Raw genomic sequence first — 20,349 nt, forward strand, 5'->3', positions numbered from 1 at the left:
CCACCCTAGATTCCCATCACTTGGTGTTGGGAAACACTGCGTGATCTCTTGTTCCTTCCAGCTCAGAAGTTCCAAGACTTAATGAGGGCAGAAGACAGAGACGAAAGTAGCAATACTTAATAGTTGAAATCACTACCATTCCTAGTTTAACAATTTAATTGCTACTATTTATAGCTAATATTTATTGAGCACCTGCTCTAAGCGTTTTTTATCTGCCGGGGCATTTAATCCTCACCGTGATCTTGTTATCCTCTCCATTTTGCAGATGAGGAGACCAATGTTTCCTCATCTGTCTGACCCAGTCGCGGGCTTCGCATGCGCTGTGGCTTACTCCTGCTGGGCGGGGCGTCGCTGCTGATGTGCGCTGCAACAGCTGCTGCCTATTGAATCTTCGTTGTCCCTGGGGGGTGGTGTGCAGGGCTGGGGCCCCAGCTCCTAAACGAGAACTCTGAACTTCAGAGGGCTTGGTCAGTCACCAGGCTAACTGAGTGGCTGGAGCTGAGAACTCACCCCCTGGCTACCAACTCCAAGTCCAGCCCTTTTCCCATGTCAACAAGGGGCCAATGGCAGAGCCAGACAGAGGGCAGATATCGAGAGCAAGAGATTAGGATCTCCTCAGGATTTAGGACAAGCTCTAGAGAGAGGTGGAGACAGAGTAAGCTCTGGAGTGAGAGATAGTAGGTAGGCCCTGTTACACCTCCCAGCCACCCCCTCCTGCAACATTCTCTGGTGGAAGAGTGGCCAGGCTGGGGGCCCTTTCCCATCCCCCACCAACACCCACGGTGGCAAAGCCAGTGCTTCTAGGAAGCCTGGTTTTCTCACTATGCTGCTCCCCCTGCGCTCGGGGGAGGGGGAAGGAAGCAGACAGGGAGGTAAGGGGCCCAGTTTCCACCCTCCCACACACCCCCTGAAAAATCTTTTCAAACAGCTCCCTGGAATCACACTAGCGAAGCTAATTATCATAATTACTAGGACACAATCTAGAAAAAAATTGCTTTGTCACCATAAATATTCATTTCCTTCGTTCTGGATTATTGTCCAAGCAGTGGCTATCGCAGAGTCCTGAGGAGCCCGAGGCATGGAGGAAGGGATGGGGAAGTGTGGGCCAGTCGGAGCGGTAGCTCGGCTCGTCTGCGGGCTTCGGGGCTCAGCCCATCTGCTGGCCAGGGGAGGGGAGAGGCTCAGGGAAAGGGGGATACTGGTGCCCCATAGTTAAGGGTTTCTCACGCAAGCTGACACATCTAGAATTGGGACTGGAAGCAGGAGGCTTGTGAACAAGGCTTTTTGCCAGCATCTCAAGGGGCTCGATCCAATGTGAAAACCCCATGTCCCCAAGATTGCATTCATTTCCACAGTCTTCTCTACTCCTAATGGGTATTGGAGATGGGTATTCAGGATCTGGGTATGGGCGTTTAGGAGCAGGCAGCTTGGGAGACATCCCTGCAGGGTAGTATCAGGATCAGTAGGAGTGCCCCGGAATGCCATAGAACTTGGTTCGGGTCTTAGCTTTGCCGTGCATTAGCTGAATGAACTTGAACAAATTCCTCTGAGCCTAAATTTCCTCACCTGTCAGAGAAGTATCACCTCTTGAGATTGTCATGAGATTAAAATAAAATAATGCTTGGACAATTGTTGAGCCCCAGCACCTGGCACAAAGGTCGTGCTTAGAACGCGGTGGCTGGCATTGTAATTCCCTTTTCTTCAGGACGTTTCCTCTTGCTCTCCCCACCCCAACAGGTGGGCTCCTTCTTCATGATCAACCTGTGCCTGGTGGTGATTGCCACGCAGTTCTCAGAGACCAAGCAGCGGGAAAGCCAGCTGATGCGGGAGCAGCGTGTGCGATTCCTATCCAATGCCAGTACCCTGGCCAGCTTCTCTGAGCCGGGCAGCTGCTATGAAGAGCTGCTTAAGTACCTGGTGTACATCCTTCGTAAAGCAGCCCGCAGGCTGGCCCAGGTCTCCCGGGCAGTGGGCGTGCGGGCCGGGCTGCTAAGCAGTCCAGCGCCCCTTGGGGGCCAGGAGCCCCAGCCCAGCGGCAGCTGTTCACGCTCCCACCGCCGCCCATCCGTCCATCACCTGGTGCACCACCACCACCACCATCACCACCACTACCACCTGGGCAACGGGACGCTGCGGGGCCCCCGGGCCAGCCCGGAGATCCAGGATAGGGATACCAACGGGTCCCGCCGGCTCATGCTGCCACCACCCTCGACACCTGCCCTCTCCGGGGGCTCCCCGGCGGGCGCAGAGGCTGTGCACAGCTTCTACCATGCTGACTGCCACTTGGAGCCAGTCCGCTGCCAGGCGCCCCCTCCCAGGTCTCCATCTGAGGCATCAGGCAGGACTGTGAGCAGCGGGAAGGTGTACCCCACTGTGCACACCAGCCCTCCGCCAGAGATGCTGAAGGAGAGGGCACTTGTGGAGGTGGCCCCCACCTCTGGACCCCCCACCCTCACCAGCCTCAACATCCCACCTGAGCGCTACAGCTCCATGCACAAGCTGCTAGAGACACAGAGTACAGGTGAGAACTCTGGGTGGGGCCATGTTGGTGCCTCTCACCCCAGGGGCGGTGATGTCCCAGAAGGGACCGGGGGTCTGGAGTCAGGAGGACCGGGCTCGGATCCCCATTCTGCCACTCGCAGCCTTGGGACCGTCAGTCAGTCCCATGGCTTCTTTGAGCCCTCACCCTCTCACCTGTTAAAATGGGAATTATAACTCCCACATTATAATAATAACAGTAACCATCATGTAATAAGCACCTGCCACATGCTCTGTTCTGCGCTGTTTGCAATAATACTTAACAGTTGCTGACCAGTTGCAATGTGCCTGTCACATGCCTTGCAGACAAAATCCTTTTGGCTCCTCGAAACAGTTGAGGTGATAAGGCTTCTTGCTGACCCCATTTTTCTGATGAGGAAAAGGAGGCCTGGAGAGCTTGCATGACTTGTCCAAGGTCGTGCCCTTGGTGAGGGATGGACAGAGGACCATCTGACTCTGAGACCCATGCTCTATGTTGGGACCCCTTGGTTGCGAAGCTCAGAGGGGAAGTGGCGCGTGACTGTGGCCAGCGCCGCGCCCCACACTAAGCAGACGACTGTGAGCGTGAGCTTCATTCCCTCCCCGCAGGGACAGGGGCCTGGCGCAGCAAGCCCTCGGGGGGCTGTTAGTCTGATGAGTGGAACACTCACTGTCGGAGGAAGTGAAACGCTCACTGCCTGTGGGTGTCCCCAGGCAGGCAGGGGTGGCCAGCCTTCCTCTACAGACAGACGCACTGTCGTCACAGCCCAAGGCCTGTATTTCAGGAAGGATTTGGCACGTGGGAGAAGGTGTATTTGTGGGATGTTACGTGGGAACGTGGGCTGGAACAGGAAGGTGTTATCACAGAACTCGGTGCGAAGCGTTCTGGTGCCAGCTTTTCCACTACCCTGCCACGTAACTCGAGCCAGTCGCACGCACGCACTCAGGCACATTTCAGTTCCCTCCCGTATAAAAGGCAGGGCCGGGACCATCATTGTTGGTGCGTTCTTATGGACCCCCTCCTGCGTGCAGTTGGAAGGGGAAGCAGTGTTGGATGCCTACCAGGGTCTGGGCCCCTAGCTTGGTGCCTTTATGTACCTGCTTTTCCAGAGTGCTTTCCCAGGTTCCTTTCAGTTCTTATATTTTATGACCAAAGCTGGATTTAAATGGACATTGACATCTTAGGATAGACATGCATGCGCAGTCTGGTGTGTGTGCATGTATGCATGAAGGTGTCCGGTGTGTGTGCACTCGTGCACACGTGCATGTGTCTGGTATTCATGTGGGTATGCACACATGTGTGTTTGATGGATGTGGGTGCATGTATGTACACACAGGAGTGATGATCTTGCCTGGTGTATGTGCATGCCCATGTGTGCCCATGCCTGGTACACATGCATGGCGTGATGTGCATATGTCTGCGTACACTTATGTTTGGTTGTGCACTATGTGTGGTATGCAAATAATATGTGCCTATACACAGCACATGTGTTTATGTACATGAAATGTCTATCTTGTGCACCTGTATGTCCGTCTGGGGTGTGTGTGTGTGTTCAAGCACATGTGTGTGGGTGTGTGTCTTAAAGATTCTTTGAAAAATGCTACTCGGAGCAGGGTCGATACAGGGCTGGCTTCCCTGGGATATAGAGGTGACGTAGGCTCTGTGCTGAAGGCTCCTGGAACGTAAAAGCTGCCCAGGACCTCAGAGGACATCGAGACTGCCTGCCTGACCCTAGCACAGCGGTGGCTGTCAGTAGGGTGCTCTTGGCGTTGGAGGGCATTCCGTTGCTCAGAACTGCCCACGTTGCAGGGCACGCAGCGCCCCTGACCCACTAAATGCCCAGCACCTTCATCATTTGTAACAACCCTACTCCCCCCGACTCTTTTTCCCTACCCTCGAGGGAGGGGCCGCCCCAGCTAAGAAACCCTGGAGCCTCTAACCTCTCCCCTCCTGTCCCAGGCGCCTGCCAAAGCTCTTGCAAGATCTCCAGCCCTTGCTTGAAGGCAGACAGTGGAGCCTGTGGCCCGGACAGCTGCCCCTACTGTGCCCGGGCTGGGGCAGGGGAGGTGGAGCTCGCCGGCCACGAGATGCCTGACTCAGACAGCGAGGCGGTTTATGAGTTCACACAGGATGCCCAGCACGGCGACCTCCGGGACCCCCACAGTCGACGGCGACGGAGCCTGGGGCTGGATGTGGAGCCCAACTCTGTGCTGGCCTTCTGGAGGCTGATCTGTGACACCTTCCGGAAGATTGTGGACAGCAAGTACTTTGGTCGGGGAATCATGATTGCTATCTTGGTCAACACACTCAGCATGGGCATCGAGTACCACGAGCAGGTAGGGCAAGAGCATGGTCCCTGGGGCTGGGGACCCTCTGCCTTCCCCCCCCTCCCTGGCTTCAGCTTCCTCTGCATACTGCTAGCCTGCATGGCAGGGAGGACGGGAGGGAGATGCAGCAGCGCGTGCGGACTCTGGAGGGTGAAAACCAGTGAATGTCATGCAGCCTCTGAGTGTGCACGTTGTCCGGGGCAGTGGCAGTGTCTGAGCTGGGCGTGGTGTTCTACCGGGAAGGGCTTCCCGGAGGAGTCAGTCTTTGAAGGATGTGAATGAGTGACGTGCAACCGATGTGGGCAAGGCCCCTTTGGAGGGACAAGTCACTGGAAGAGATTTGGGTCTTTGGAGAAGATACGGGGGATGTGGGGGAGGTGTTGAGGGATCCCTTAGCATTCACCTGACTCAATAATCAGGGTCATGATTGACTGGAGGCAGAAGGGGCCTGTGCAGGAAGGGGCGTGGAGTGGAGGGCCCGCGGCTACGCTGGATGGGGCCGAGGCCCCCTGCTGCGGGCCTGCCTTCTGCGAGCCTTGCTGTGGGCAGGGCGCTTGGTGCGTGAGAGTGCTGAGCGTGGGGAGGGGGCTTGAAACCATTGTGTTTAAGGAATCGTCCTAAGAACTAGGATGTTTAGTCAGAAGAAGAGGAGGCTCAGCAGGGGCAGGCATGCTGTCTTCAAATATTTGAAGGGCCCTCCTGCGGAAGGAGCAGGCTTGTTTTGTGGGCCGACGGCAGCGAGCCACGGCATCTGGGCTGAGGGGGAGGAGGCTGCCCTCACTCTCAGAGCTCTGCAAAGACAGAAAGGGTGGCCTGGGGGCTCCCCTGGGCCCCCCCACTGACTAGGGGTGGGAGCAGGCCCCATGGGGCCCCATGACCAAGTGTGACTGCCTCCTCCGTTATGTTCCTTCTGGAAGACAGTCCTTTGCCTGAGTGCGGCCTCCCAGGTCACCCCCTTGTCTGATTCTTGAAAAAGGAGGGAGGCGGCAGGCAGGTGCTGCTGTCAGTCTACAGGCCCTTCTCTGCCCTTCTCTCCTAGGTGCTCTCACCTTCCTGGGGCTCAGGGAGGGAACTGGTCACCAGGACCTGACCTTTCCTGGTGTGGCACCAAGGTGGTGCGCTGTGCAGCTCCCCTTACTGCGTGTAGAGGCATGTAAGGGCCAGAGGTGTGGACAGGACACCAGCAGGGGTGGGAAGGAGAGGGCCACTATGATGCAGGGTCTGGCTCTGGCTTGCTGGCGGTGTGCTCAAAGGTAGAAAGAAATGGGGGCCTGGGGTGAGGCTTGGGAGCCTAAGTCCAAGCTGGGGCTGGGTAGTTATGAGATGTTTATTTTTCAGGGGATCAGAAGCCATCTCCCTCACCCCGCTGGCCTCTGCCCACAGTGTTGTGATCACGCAGCTCTTACCCCAATTACCCTGTCCAGCCAGGTGCCCAACCTCTTGCCCCTCCCCCATCACCATTACACATGTTACCTCCCCTTTCTCGCTCCCCAACGCCCTCCCCCTCAGCCGTCTATACGTCTGTGTTGGATTCCCTCCTGGTGGAGGTGAGACGCAGGAAGGTGGGCAGGACGGATGCCAGCTTGCAGTGCCAGCAGGTGGGGAGCGTGGCACTGTGAAGGGCGTGTTGCGTCTGGGCGCATGGGGCGTGGGGGTGTCGGCATTCGCCTGCTCAGCCAGCCTCCTGCGGAGAGGCGCTTTGCTATTCCAGGCTGGTGGGGGCAGCGTTTTCTGCTGCCAGGACCCAGGCAACCCTTAACCTCCTCTTATCCTGGCTTCTCGAGCCTGAACCTCAGTATCCTCTTCCTCACCCCAGATCTGGTTGTGGTCAGTGCCCACCCCCCAGGGGTCACCCTCTGTGTCTCTTGTTGGGGACGGGACAGTGTGCCCATCCATTTCTGCCCAGCCAGAAGCTCTTGGTGGAGGCTTTGCACCAAAGTAGCTGAGTCACAGAAACCGAGGGCAGATGAAGCCACGGTAAGAGGGCTTTCGGTTAGACATCAAGAAGGACATTCCCTTGGTGAGAAAGTAGAAGCGATCAGTCAGGAGTACCACAGCATCTCCTTGTCTAAAGTCCTGAGGAAAGCAGCGGATGGCCTCCAAGCCCTCAGTGGCAGGGAGTCCCCACTCAGTGGTGGCACGGCGTCTGCTCCAGGGAGGAGTTTGTTCTGATACCTGGTTGCTGAGAGCCCCATAGAGCTGAGTGGGAGTCCCCAGCAGGCCAGGCAGATGACTGACTGCTGCCCAGCAGGCCCAGGGGCCGCGGGGGTGGTGAGAAGTCCCAGAAGCAGACGTGGCCCTGTGCTTGCAGGCACTGCGGTGTGAATGTCCCGCCATCTGGGCCCTGGAGCCTGAGCAGGCTGCTGGGAGGGGGAGGGGGCAAGTGGGAGAGAGAGGAGACACAGGGGCCGAGAGACAGACACAGAGGGGAAGACGGAGACATGGGGAGAGACAGAGATATAGATGGAAACACAGCGGATGGGATAGCGAGAGAGATAAGGGGAGACAGAGACGGGGGCAACATGGATCCCCGAGGGAGAGAGGCACATAAAAGACAGGAAGACAGAGACAAAAGGGACAGAGTTATAAAGGGGTGATAGAGACTCGGGAGGAGGAGACAGAAACAGATGGAGGCACAGAGACATGTGACAGAGACGGAGACATGGAGAGGGAGCTGAAGACAGAGGCCAAGGCCCAGGTACAGACGACCGGCTAGGGCAGGCAGGGCAGGCATGGGGCAGCAGGCTCAGCTGGGGCCTTGCAGGCTGGGGGAGAGCGGTGGAGCCCGTTGCGGGAGAGGGCTGAGAGAGACAGCCAGGGAGGGCGCAGCAGATGCTGACGGAGGCTCACGGGTTCCCTGCAGAGCCTGTAATGAGGCGCTTGTGTCCATCGATCGTGGTATTGACCAAGCAGGGGGCACTGGAGAGGCTGTTGCTGGGGCTTCCCCCGGGGAGGAGCCAGCTCTCTTCCCTGCGACATGCTGCTGCCCTCCCAGGCCTGTCCTCTCCACTGTCACCTACTTACCCCTCATTCAGTTTTCCTGCGGGGATGATGATGCCCCTCCTGCCCCTTTCTACCAACAGCTTGGCTGAGGAAGCACCCATGTTGTCATTCCCCTTCCCACCCAAGGGAGGCCCCCCGCTGTCCACACTGTCCTCCTTTTCCAAGCACTCAACCCACCAGCTGATGGAGAACTGGCAGGACTGGTTTGCCCAGATGGGGCTGGTGAGGGTGATAAAGCGGTAGGACACTGAGGAGGGAGCAAGCATATGATCTGGTGGAGGGTGAGCATATGTGTGCCCCATCCACTAGGGGGCAGTACGTGGAGCCAGGAAATTACTGTGAATTTCTCATCCATCCATCCTTCCATTGCACACACATTTCCTGTGTATCAGAGTTGGGCCTAAGCAGTAGTGTAATGATAAACGGTGAACAACCAGCCCTTAAGAAAGAAAAGTAAAAGAAATCCTGATTTGTGGTGTGTGTAGCATTTGCCAATTACCATGGTGTAAATGCTCCCACCTAGGCCAATTTTAAGCTACCACTGTGATGTCACGGAGTGTGGAGCTGGGAAGAGGTGTGCACAACCGGTTCTCTTGAGCTGGTACAAGACAGCTCCAGCACACTATTGGGCCTGAGGCATTTCATCCTTCCTCTCAAAGAGGTCACCAACAAGTAAATAGTCACATTTGCTTGATCAGTACAAGCTTGGAGAGGGATGCACAGAGGTGCAGCCCGTGACTCAGACTGGGAGAAGGAATCGGGGAGGGCTCCATGCAGGACACGACCTTGGAGTTGAGTTTCAAGGAAGAGTGAGATGTAGTGGTGAAGGGGGAGGCTAGGGCACAGTATTGGGGAAGGCCAGGGGCACCAGACACCAAAATGGAGAGGTTTATGAGGAGTTCAAGGCACTGGGTAGGGGCTGGAATGGGCCAATGATAAGAGATGAGTTTGGGAAAAACTCAGGGCCAGGTCCTGAGAGGCATAGATGGAGTTTGGATTTTATCCAGAAGGCTATGGGTTTCCAGCAAAGGTGGTTTTCAGCAGGTCGATGATATGAGCAGGTTCGTGTTCATGGAAGTCATGTGGGGAATAGAAGGGAGGGAGGGGAGCCAGAAGGCAGGAGGCCAACAAGAGGGCTGCTGCGGTGGTTTGGGCAGTGCATACAGCTCTGTCCCTGGAGATGGAGGGGGGGCGGCCAGGAGAGCTGGCAGTTGGCTGAATCTACACCGATTGGGTATTTGGGGAGAGGAGGCAGTGTGACTGGCACCCAGATTTCTGCTTGGATTGGGTGCACTGGGGCTTGAGTAGATTTGGGCTAGCGGACGATGCATACAAGATGCCCAGAGGACATCCTGGTACCTGTCCAGCAGGTGGCTGGAGCTCAGAAGAGAGGTTGCCCCCCACAGCCTGTCACTGCCTGCGTCTGCGCCGGGGCAAGGCTGCTCCAGGAGGCTTGAGGTTGTTGCTAGGAGGTCTTGGCGACACAGGAGCTCCCTAATCATCCCCTTCTTGGCTCTGTATTGCTGAGGTCAGGGGCTGACCCCATATTCCAGAAGACAGACAAGAGCATGCGGGACAAGGGGAAGGGCATGTGGCCCAGTAGTCTCCTGGCTGCAGAGGGGAAAGAGGGAGGGTCCGGGGATGGTGGCCTTTCAGGCCAGGAGAGGACAGGGCCGGTGATGACTCTGCTTGTTGCTCCAACTTGGGCCCAACCTGTCACTCTAGATACGTGTCCAGAGAGGGTTTCTATTTATAATTGAGTGAGGTCGGCTGTTCAAGGCAAAGGAAGCTGGGGGTGGACATGGGGGAGAGTCCAGATGTGGCAGGCCTTAACTTTGGAGAGAATTCACAGACTCCTTTTGGATTCTGCTGAAAGCTGGGGACCGTGTCTCCAGAAGACATGTACACACACAGACACCCCCATGGTGGCCTTAGGAACACGGGTTTTTGTGGACACCTTCCATCCCAAACCTACTCCTTGGACCTCCCATGAGTCCCTTGCCCCCAGGGAGAGGAGCCCAGGCTGAGGAGCTGGAGCTGGGGTCCAGGCAGGACTTGGGGGGCGATCCTTCCACAGCTGCCCAGGCTCCAGGCTTCCGAAGGATCTCCACAGGTGGGAGGGAGAAGGGTGCTGTGTTGGAGATGGCCAACCAAAGGGGAGCTCGCTTTCTTTCGGGCATCCTCTGGCTCTACACGACCCCAGTGCAGCAAACATGGAAGCACCTCCTGTGCACAGCACCCTGGAAAAGAATGATAGAATGGCAGAGGCAGGGGCAGACCCGGAAGCACCCCAAAACTTAGGATCTGGTGGAAAAGTCATTCTGCTTCATGGACAATTATGTCAAAGCTGTCAGGGAGGCTTCTGGGGACAGAGAGAGGTGCTACACCCAGGCAGGGGATTTGGAAGGGCTTCAGGAAGGAAGTGGCTTTTGAGGTGGGCCTTGAAGGACAGGTGGGGTTGGCAGCAGCTAGGGCTAAGGAGCCTAGAGATCCAGGCTTAGGGTGAATTCAGGAAGCCTGGCTGGAAATGCACAGCATGTCACAGGACGCTCTGAAGGACACTCATGTTGCCTCCCACCCCCATCCTGAGGTGTCTGAGCAGTTGAAGGAAGCCTGAGATTCCATTAGGTGCAGGCTGGGCTGGGGGAGGGACCGGAGGCTATTTCTGTCGTTCAGATCAAAGACAATGAGGGCCCCAAATCTGGAGGTGGCGGGGAGAGGGAGGGGTGGGGGAACAGCCTTCCCATTGGCAGGGTCTGCAGCTGGCACCTGCTGCTGGAGGGATGGAGGGCAGGTCTGAATCCTAGATAACTCCCAGGTTCCAGGACAGAATCCTGGAGAGTGCGGGAGCCGCGAAGTCAGGGAAGGACAGGTTTGGGAGAGGAGGTAAGAGGGTTTGTTTTGGACGTGCTGCCTTTGAGCTGGCCATGGGCCACCCCGGGAAGGCTCTCAGGCAGGCTGGCTCTCGGGGTGAGGAGCCAAGCTCTTGGGGGAGATTGTTTAGTGTCCTCTACACCCAGTGACAGCTGGGGAGGTGGGAGCGGGGAAGGTGGTGAAGGGGGGAGCCCAGGGGAGGGAGTGAGCTCAGACTCAACTCAGGAATGTTGGCCTGAGAGGGAGAAGGCAGCCCAGGAGGACACAGGTGGCCACCAGCACAAGGTTAGGGGAGTCAGAGCAGGCTGGCCACGAGGCAGGAGGCTGGCAGCAGCTCCGATGCTGCTCGGGCGTCCACTGAGAGGAGGGCTGGTAAGAGGGTCCCTGGAATGAGCTGCAGAAGTAGGGCCCGGGGTCCAGGGCTGAATGGGCCTGGATTCACATGAAGGTTTCTGCTTTTCCCCAGCAGAGGAAAGGAGATTGGAGGAGAGCAGGAACCTGGGATAAATGGTGGAACAGAATGGGGCCCAGGGGAGCGGGGGGATGGGAGGGAGATGGAGGTGCAGGTGGAGGAGCGGCTGGCTCCCTACCAGCGGGGGGAAGAGAGGAGTAGGCTGCAGGGCCAGAGCTGCATGGGGGAAGGAGGGGAGTGAAAGCCAGGCCGGGAGTGGGGGCGGGGGCCGGGGCAAGGGAGAGGCTTGGGGCAGCTCCTGGGGGAGAGAGATGGACATCCAGCAATAGAGGACCATCAATAAAGGTGCACCCCAGCGGGGCATCACCCTGTCCAGTCAGCACAGGTTCGTGACTCCAGCAGTGCTCAGCAATTCAACAGCCGCAGCAGAGAGGCAGAGGCGGCGGGCACTTCCGTGGGCTGGGACTGGGCAGGACAGGAGCCCTCTAAGATTTGCAGCATGAGCACAGCCTTTAACTGGTCCACCCTGGGCTCTGGACCGTGAGGTTGTCCTGGAGGGTGAGGGGCAGGGGCCACAGCTCCAGAGTTTTACGTCAAAAGGACTTCAGATTAGTTGTCTCCAAGCTGAGCGAGCACTGCAGGTGCGCTGTGCCTACTTAGCTTGTGTATTTACTTAGGGCGGCTTCGAGGGGTTCATGGGAGATTGTGGGGAAGGGCTGAAGCTTCCCCCTGCCCCCTTCAGTAGGAGGCACTGGGACACGATGACATTCCAGCAGGCAATGTTCCAAGCTGGAGAGCGTCCAGGGGGATGGCACACAGCAAGGCCACGATCTATATGGCGTTTCCTGGAAACCTCCTGCCACGCAGGTGTCCCCTGACTTCCCACACCTATGTGAAAGGAGGAGGAAGAGGAAGGAGGAGGTGTCACTGACCCAGCGACTCTTACCGCATCGCTCTGGCCCCCTCGGCACAGCTCTCCTGGCTGTGCGGGGGCAGCGGGCAGGACTGTTGAAAGCAGAGGTGAACTGATGAGTCCAAGTTGGGGAGCAGAGATTTCAGGGTCAGTGGAGCAGGGACCTGGGTTGGGAGTGGCACTTTGGCAGTACTGGGGTGACTCATGCCAGCCCCCACTCAGCTCTCGCCAGGCTTGTCCACCCCCTCGAACCTTCCCTGCAAAAGGCACATGATTGTCAGTCGAGCCTGCTCCCGGCCTCCTGCCTGGACCTCTGCAGTATCCCCTAATTGGTCTCTGTCTCTCCGTCTCTCCAAGCCGTCCGCGTGCTGCCACCACTGCAGCCAGATTAATCTTCTTAATACACCGCTTAGCACATCTCCTCCCTACCTCCCGCCCCCGCCCGCAGGAGCCTCGGTGGCAGCCTGTGGGCCGAGGCAAGCCCGGCCTGAGTCGTGGGGCATTCTGCCTGGCCCTGCCGACCCTCCAGCCCCATCCCCCACTGGCCCCTCCACCCTCTGACCCAGGCAGACCACTTGATTCCTGGTCCCCAGTACACCCTGCTCATTCCCTCCTCTACACTTTGGCTCACACTGCCCCCAGCTGAGGACGTCCCCCAGGGGAGCTGTCCTCTCGCCTCCTCCTCCCCACTGGCCCACTGACCTCCGCTGGCTGGGCGGGAGCCCCTGAAGCGCTCCTGGGGTGTGCCCCCCAGCATGGCGCTTAGTTACAGCTTTGCAGGCTCTCTGCCCTGCCATGTGTGAGGCCTGCTTTCACTGCCAGTGCCCACGGGGCCACCTGAGTGTGGCTCTCCGCTGGGTGTGTTCACAGGCTTGATTTCCTGTGTTCTGCAGAGCGGCCTCACCACGAGGTGGTGTTACCCTGTTTAATGGAGGAGGCCGCTAGGGATCAGAGACATTAAGGGACTTGCCCTAGGTCACACAGGTAGAAATTCTCCGAGTTGGCAGGCCTCCCGTGTTCAGGTCCAGCCCCACCTTTTATCACCGGTGTTGTGCACACTGTGGGCGCTTTAAGGGTTAGTTGATGGCGGTGCTGTGGGTTCCAGGGGAGTCCTGGTGCTGGAGCCACAGCTGCTGTAAGGCGACGGGCTGAGGGGAAGTGTTGGGGCATGGGCGGTGGGACATTTACAGTTAGCGTCAGCCCAGGGAAGAGCCTGGGACCTCTGGGTGGGAGATGTTCAGGCTGCCTGGCTTCAGTTCACCGAAGCCCCCACTGGGCCTTGACGTCTCTGAATGAGAGGGGGGATACAGCCTAGGCCTGGGGAAGGACTTCCTGGCAACTGGTGAGAGTGAATGAGCAGAGGCCGGTTACCCCCCTGATGGGCCGTGTTGAATCTGCATGGGCTGTGTGGGAGTGGGTTAGGGGTGGGGGTGGCAGCAAGGGAAGATGCGGAGGAAAGCACAGATGGACCCAGCTCTGCACCTTTCTAAGTGAGCAAATGATGTGACCTTTAAATGACCACAGCTTTCGGAGAAGGCCGTCTAGGAGGCAGGGAGGAAACGGCATTCCGGGAGGAAGGTATTGGCCGCGCAGGACCTGGGGAGGGTGCAGGCAGGAGCTGGTTCCCTCCCCACCCTTTTGCAGCTGCAGTGGCAGGGATCATGCTCTGGTCCCTGGGGCAACTGTGTTGCTAAGATTGCGTCTCTGCGCCCTCGTCCTGCACTTGCAGAACGTTCCCAGCCTCCAATTTAGTAACTTGTACAGACCTGGATGTCTGGGGGAGGAGGGCTCTTTTCCCATGGGTCACAGGGGATCCCAGGGCCCTGGGAGGGAATGGGCATTGCCCTTAAGTGGGCCCAGTGAGGGGGTGGAGGGGAGGGAGGGCCGGCAGAGGGAAGGTGCCCCGCTCTGCTCCCCACCTGCTTCTCCAGACCCAGAGCTGCCTGGAGGGTTGAGGGGAGGCTTCCGGCTTTTCTGCCACCTTCTCAATGAGGACCCGCGATGTAGGCCTTGGAGGAGCCCTGCGCCATCCTTCTGAGGAGGCTCTTAGCAGATGTGCGAGCATGTGCGTGTCTGTGCCTGTCCACGAGCCGCCAGGTACAGGCTCCCTCGGCCTCCGGGGTGACGCTAGGAAATGACAGGGACACCCACCCCCCACACGCCTGGTAGTATTTGTACTCTTAAGGCTCACTGACAGAGTAAATACAACACAACGAAAGCTACTTTAAAAAAATTTGATTGATTTTTATTCTTAAGGTATAATGGATATGCCATAATATACAAAGTGTATCTCAGTTATGCTTTCAAATCATTTGTTCTTTACTTATATACATCTATGTTCCTGTGAAAGTAATTGTATGTACATCAGAAGGTACATTATGTATTCGGTCCGTCCAAGTGCAGTTGCGTGTCTGGATTCACAGACCTGTCCCTGTCACCAGATCGGGTTTGGGTCCTGCCTGGTATTTATCAGAGTCAGAGTCGGGTGGGATGGGGGCCCCTCCCTGGCCCTCCCGGCCCTTTGACTTTGAACCAGCCACCCACCGTCTTCCTGACTCTTTTGTTCATCTGTGAAACGAGCGTGTGAGGGCTGCTGCGTGGGTAGCACAAGGTGAGGGAGACGCACAGTGAAGCATTGCGTCCGTGTGGTCTGTGCTCCTCATCTTTGTCCCGTCCAAGGATGGCCAACTGGACGGGTGGCCGAGTGGCAGGTAGGCAGGCTCGCTGACCGCAGCTTCCTGGTGCCTGGGCTTGGGAGCGCAGAGCAGGGGACCCGCTCCGTCAGGAGGGCTCTGAGCCCTGGGCTTTGTCTGTCCTGACAACAGCCCTTCCCCCCGACCCGCACCGTGCTCACATGCGGTGACCAAAGGCCCTGTCTCTGGGTGACCCCATTCCCTAGGTCAGGTTGCGGCGGCTTCTTCTGCTCCGACTTGCAGTCTCGGGAGTAAAGACTCTCTCCAGCCCTGCTGGCGCGACAGTCTCCATGCTACATCAGCCCCGATGACAGCCACCCACTCTCTGGGCATCTGGCTCTGAGCAGCCACGGGCCCTCTCACGTCCCTCGCCTGACAGCCAGAGGGCCTTTCCTTCCATTTCTCCCCACCTGCCACCCAGGCTGCCCACACAGACTGGGGCCACCAAGGTCCATTTGGTGGTGTCCAGGGCCTCCAGGGCCTGGCTCCGTGTTTGGGCGACCTACCTGGACAGCTGGCCAGGTGAGGCAGCCAGGTAACAGGGCGAGATGCCTGATGGACTAGGGCCTTCGTCTGGTTATTTATTTATTATTCTTGAGCAGCTACCATGGACCTTGGGCTTCTGAGTGGTCAAACACCTCACCAGGTGGGCATGGGAGTCGCTGAACCAGCCCGCCACACCCCTCCCATTCTCCCCAGAGGGTTCATGCCTTGTGCTCAGTGACCTGTGATGCCTTCCCAGTCCCCTGCCTGGGGAGACCCTGCTCATCCTTCAGAGTTCATTTCAAGTGCTGGCTGCTGACTCAGGCTTTCCCAGTGTGTTCTTCCCTCACCTTCTGTCCCCGAACTCCTGGATTTACTGTCTGGATAATTTATTTTGTCACTGAAACATCTAAGGCCTCTAGTGGTTATTCAGCTATTTTGTATGTGTACAACTTGTTTCCAGCTAGCTGCTGAGCTCCTGGGAGGCAGAGAGCGTGGCTGGCATGTGTTTGCAGCCCCTTTAATACCTGGTGCATTTCTAGGCATGCGGTAAGCTTTAATTTTGAAAAGGAGAGGAAGGGAGGGAGGTGACTAGTGAGCGGGAATAGCAGATGAGGTAAAGTTTGTCATTAGTTCTGATGACCTCTTCAGGATGTATCCTTGTTCTAATTCCAGACCCTGGGTTGGAGCAAAAAGTAATTACCTATAGTGTGTGTTTATTTATTTATTTACTTACTTACTTATTTTTAGAGAGAAGGAAAGGGAGGGAGAAAGAGAGGAAGAGAAACGTTGATGTCTCTTCATTAGTTGCTTCTCACACGCCCCAAACTGGGAGCCTGGCCCACAACCCAGGCATGTGCCCTGACTGGGAATCAAACTAGCAACCCTCCGGTTCACAGGCCGGCACTCAGTCCACTGAACCACACCAGCCAGGGCTACCTCCAGTGTTTTATGTTTGGCAAGTGAAGGTCACACAGTGAGGTGATAGGATAGGCTGAGAATTAACCCATGTGTCCTAGTCTCAGGCAGCTGTTCCAGGAGCCTCCTTATCTGTGACAACCCTTCTTGGGGTTTCCCTTCTGTGGAACAGAATGTTTGCATGTCCATGCATGTGTGGGAAACGTGTGTGTGCACGCACGTAGGCATGCCTGTTTGTCCAGGGGTCTGGAAGGAAGCAGGGTAGCCAACGGTTGTCCAAGAGAAGGTAATTGTAGAGCACGTGTGACTTTTCATGTGGCCATGTGACTGGTATGTGTATGAGGCCTTGGCAGTCATCTGGTGACGTGGGCCAGCATCATTGTGCTACTGGCCTGGGCCCCTGAGCTGACCTGGCAGTGCAGAACCAGTTGGCTCTCAGAGCTCCCAGGAGGAGGTAGGCAGGACCCACAGGGCAGGCCCCAGGGTCTGAGACCCGGAGCTGGGAACGGTGTGGGGTGGAGGGTCTCATGTGACTGCTGCCCCTCAGTGCATTTCCTCATGGGGGAGCGTCTTCCCCATAAGCCTGAGCATCAAGGACCCCCTGGCCTCCTCCCCAGCTTGCTGTTCCTGTCCCTCCCCTCCTTGTGGTCCTGTGTTTGGGAGGACGGGGATAAGGGGCTTCAGGGCCACGCCGCGGCTGCTTCACACCTGCCCTGCCCTGCCCTCCAGCCCGAGGAGCTAACCAACGCCCTGGAAATCAGCAACATCGTCTTCACCAGCCTCTTTGCCCTGGAGATGCTGCTGAAGCTGCTGGTGTACGGTCCCTTTGGCTACATCAAGAACCCCTACAACATCTTCGATGGAGTCATTGTTGTCATCAGGTACGACGGTCCCTCCACTGTCTCTTGCCTAAGGAATGCCCACGGGGTGGCTTGGGGCAAGGAGCCACGCAGCCTGTTCCTCTGGGGTGAAGGGGTCTGGAGTCAGGTCCCACTGACCCACAGGCCCTGCAGCTCCCCTGGGTGGGGACTCACCGTGACCCCACGCTCCACTTCCCACATCCCTCAGCCCTACCCTGCTCAGAAGGAACTTGGCCTCACATCTCCTTTGGCCAAGCCCCTCCGCAGTCTCCTCTCCCCATTTCTACTTCTTGTCCTCGACCCCATGCAGGTTTGGGGTAGGTGGGGACTAGGGAAGTGGCTTTGGAGAGGAGCCGGAGGAGGGATGAGGCCCAGCCAGCGATCCTTGCCTGCACAATGCTTGGAAACCATCTCAGACGCCGGGCGCTTGCTTTTCCAAGACCTTGGGAAAGTGCTCTGTCCCCCCAGGCCTAGGGCCAGGAGAACGGCTTTATTGCTTTTCGGAATTGGCTCTAGATTTCATTAGAAGAGAACAAAGCAAATATTCCATAACTTAATGCTGTTGCATTGGCCGATTGAGGGAGAGGGCTGTCCTCTGCCAGGATGTGTGATCCCTGGTCTGGCCGGGAGGGCGGAGAGGGCTGGAGCTGTCACCCAGGCCTTTGCCATCTCAGAGGCCCAAAGGCCAGTATGTGCACCACTCGCTCAGGCTGCGTGCTGACTAGTCCAGGTCCAGGTGCTGCTGGCCCCTTGTAAAGGGAGGGGCAGGAGAGGGGTGGGCACGCAGCAGGCTCAGGCTTCCCGTCCCCCTTGCAGCGTGTGGGAGATCGTGGGCCAGCAGGGGGGTGGCCTGTCGGTGCTGCGGACCTTCCGCCTGATGCGGGTGCTGAAGCTGGTGCGCTTCCTGCCGGCACTGCAGCGGCAGCTCGTGGTGCTCATGAAGACCATGGACAACGTGGCCACCTTCTGCATGCTGCTCATGCTCTTCATCTTCATCTTCAGGTGAGGGTGGGCGCCAGCTGGGAGGAGGGCCTCAGGGACAGGGTTGCTGGGGCCTGACCCTGTCACGTGACTCCCGTGTCTTCAGCATCCTGGGCATGCATCTCTTCGGCTGCAAATTTGCATCCGAGCGGGACGGGGACACACTACCGGACAGGAAGAACTTTGACTCCCTGCTGTGGGCCATTGTCACCGTCTTTCAGGTGCGAAGGACATAGGACAGGATGGGCAGGCATGGTGGGGTGAGCCTGGTAAAGGCCCTGACTCGCACCCTCTGCCCACAGATCCTGACCCAGGAGGACTGGAACAAGGTGCTCTACAACGGCATGGCCTCCACATCATCCTGGGCTGCCCTGTACTTCATCGCCCTCATGACCTTTGGCAACTATGTGCTCTTTAATCTGCTCGTCGCTATTTTGGTGGAGGGCTTCCAAGCGGAGGTAATTCCTGGCCTGCAACAGTTCACTTCCAGGAGGAGTCGGCTGCCCAGCTTGAGCTCTGGCGGCTTGGCAGGTCCTGTGTACTTCAGAGTAGGTGGGGGTGACTAAGGGTGGGAGACTCGGTCTCAGGAAGCCCCTTGGCACTCGGGGAAACAGGGTGATTGTGGGGATCCTTGGGTCCCCAGGTTAGTTACTGAGCGGGCCTCCCCTTCAAAGTCAACTAGACCCTTCCGCAGAAAGCTGGACTCGTGTCAATGCACAGTGCAGATGGATCCCTGCGTGCAGGTGCTCTCGGGGACATCTGGGGGGACCCATCTGAGCTGAGGGGTGGGGGAAGCTTGTGTGCAAGTCATCTGAGCTCCGGCTGAGATGATGAAGATGCCACCGGGGCCCGGGCAGGGCTGAGCTGCCCAGGGTGAGAAATGAGCCCAATTAGCTGCAGGCATGGCAGAGATGAGCGTCCTATTTCCAGCCCAGGCTCCATCACCTTCGTCACAGGCAGCATCATCAATTAATATTGATTTACATTGATCCTGCCCTTGCCGCGCCAGGGCACAGCCTCTGCCTGCAAGGCTGCACCCTCCTCCTCTCCCTGAGCTCTGTCCCGCTTCCCATCCAGGCCCAGCCCAGTGCCTTGCACAGGGCAGGTTGACTCAACCTAGAAATGCTCCAGGTTGGACGAGGAGAAGCTCTTGGTCCAGTTCTCTCCGGGTGACCCGGATGGAAACTCCCGCTGCGGCCTGGTCTATAAATACTCAGCACACGGTGGAAAAACAAAAATCTATTTTCCGCCTCTTTCCCAGCCTTGCGAGGGAGGGCTGTTCCCAGAGGGTCAGGCTGGTGGGGTGCGGGGACATCTGTCCGGCGCTGGCCTTCTCCAGCTTCCATTGTAATTCTGTGGTCACCCGTTATCGCGCTTCCCCCTGCCGAGTGACAGGGAGGGCAGCTGGTGGAACCCTGCCTCGGTGGTGGCTGGGCCTCTTGCAGGAGGGAGGAACCTCGGTGCTCTCCCTGCAACTGATTTGGTGGTTCCCCGGGGCCTGAAGGGTTAAGGGGTGCCACCATGCTCCCACAAAAGCCCGGGTCTCTATGAAGACCCACCTCTCTCAGCCACTGCTCCTGGCCTGTGGGAGGAGGAGCGGGGTGGGGATGAGGTCCTTTAGCCCCTCCCAAACCACAGCTCCTGGCAGCTAAGATGCCTTCAGAACCCTTTCTGTGGAACTCTGTGGAGGGAAAGCAAAAGCGCCCTGGGCCTATCGCCTTCCCCTCCACTGGCTGGGAGCCACCTCGGCAGCCCCGGTGGTGCCCGGCACAGACAGCCCCCTCCCCACCGCTGCCTTTCAGCAAACACCTTGTCGAGTGCCACTGAGCTGGCCTGGTTGCTAGGCAGCAGCAAAGTCTCTGTGTGGGAAGAGAGCAGCTGGCCCCAGGGCCTGGCCTGGTCATTTGAACCCTGCTGGGGGCCTGTGGCCGCCTCGGCCTAAGGGGTCAGCCGGGGCCTGGGGCCGTACCCTCCTCCGCCTTCAGGGACTCCTGGGAGGGCCTCATCAGGGCATGGTGCTTTGGGCCTGGGGAGGGATGGAGAAAAGGTTTCGGGACCCACATCCCCTATGTGGGGGTGGCCGTGGTGTGGCCCGGAAGTGCCTGTGGACGGGCTGGACCAGCTGCTCGCTGCCCTGCATGTGGCGAGCCAACACCTGGGCTGGGCATGGTCACTCAGTGCCAGTGACCTGAGTACCTCCAGAGGCACCTGCCCTCTCCTGTACCGAGTTTCAGGGGGCTGCACCTGTGGCTCTGAGGGAGCCCCTCTAACTGGGGGGGGATGCTGGTTCCTGCCGTTGTAATGGCACGAGGCCACTCACCTTGGTGGGGAAAGTGGCTGCCTCTACTTTGTTAGATGTCATCAGCT

The 20,349-nt window shown here is 57.9% G+C and overlaps 1 protein-coding gene across 7 annotated transcripts in view; it reads left to right on the forward strand.

Moving 5' to 3' along the window:
- CACNA1G (calcium voltage-gated channel subunit alpha1 G) overlaps positions 1-20,349 on the forward strand; it is a 61,997-nt gene that overhangs the window by 12,063 nt on the left and 29,585 nt on the right. For 6 of the 7 annotated variants that reach the window (XM_054585397.1, XM_054585399.1, XM_054585401.1 and 3 more), the window contains exons 8-13: positions 1,738-2,521; positions 4,478-4,854; positions 16,871-17,022; positions 17,818-18,003; positions 18,089-18,203; positions 18,285-18,440. In XM_054585397.1, coding sequence (XP_054441372.1) covers positions 1,738-2,521; positions 4,478-4,854; positions 16,871-17,022; positions 17,818-18,003; positions 18,089-18,203; positions 18,285-18,440 — 1,770 coding nt within the window. The remainder of the gene's footprint in view (positions 1-1,737; positions 2,522-4,477; positions 4,855-16,870; positions 17,023-17,817; positions 18,004-18,088; positions 18,204-18,284; positions 18,441-20,349) is intronic. The other variant, XM_054585396.1, reaches the window with a different exon arrangement.

The sequence above is a fragment of the Pteronotus mesoamericanus genome, unplaced genomic scaffold, assembly GCF_021234165.1.
Source record: "Pteronotus mesoamericanus isolate MK-2021 breed Mesoamerican mustached bat unplaced genomic scaffold, CSHL_Meso_final contig_84, whole genome shotgun sequence".
Lineage (NCBI taxonomy): Eukaryota > Metazoa > Chordata > Mammalia > Chiroptera > Mormoopidae > Pteronotus > Pteronotus mesoamericanus.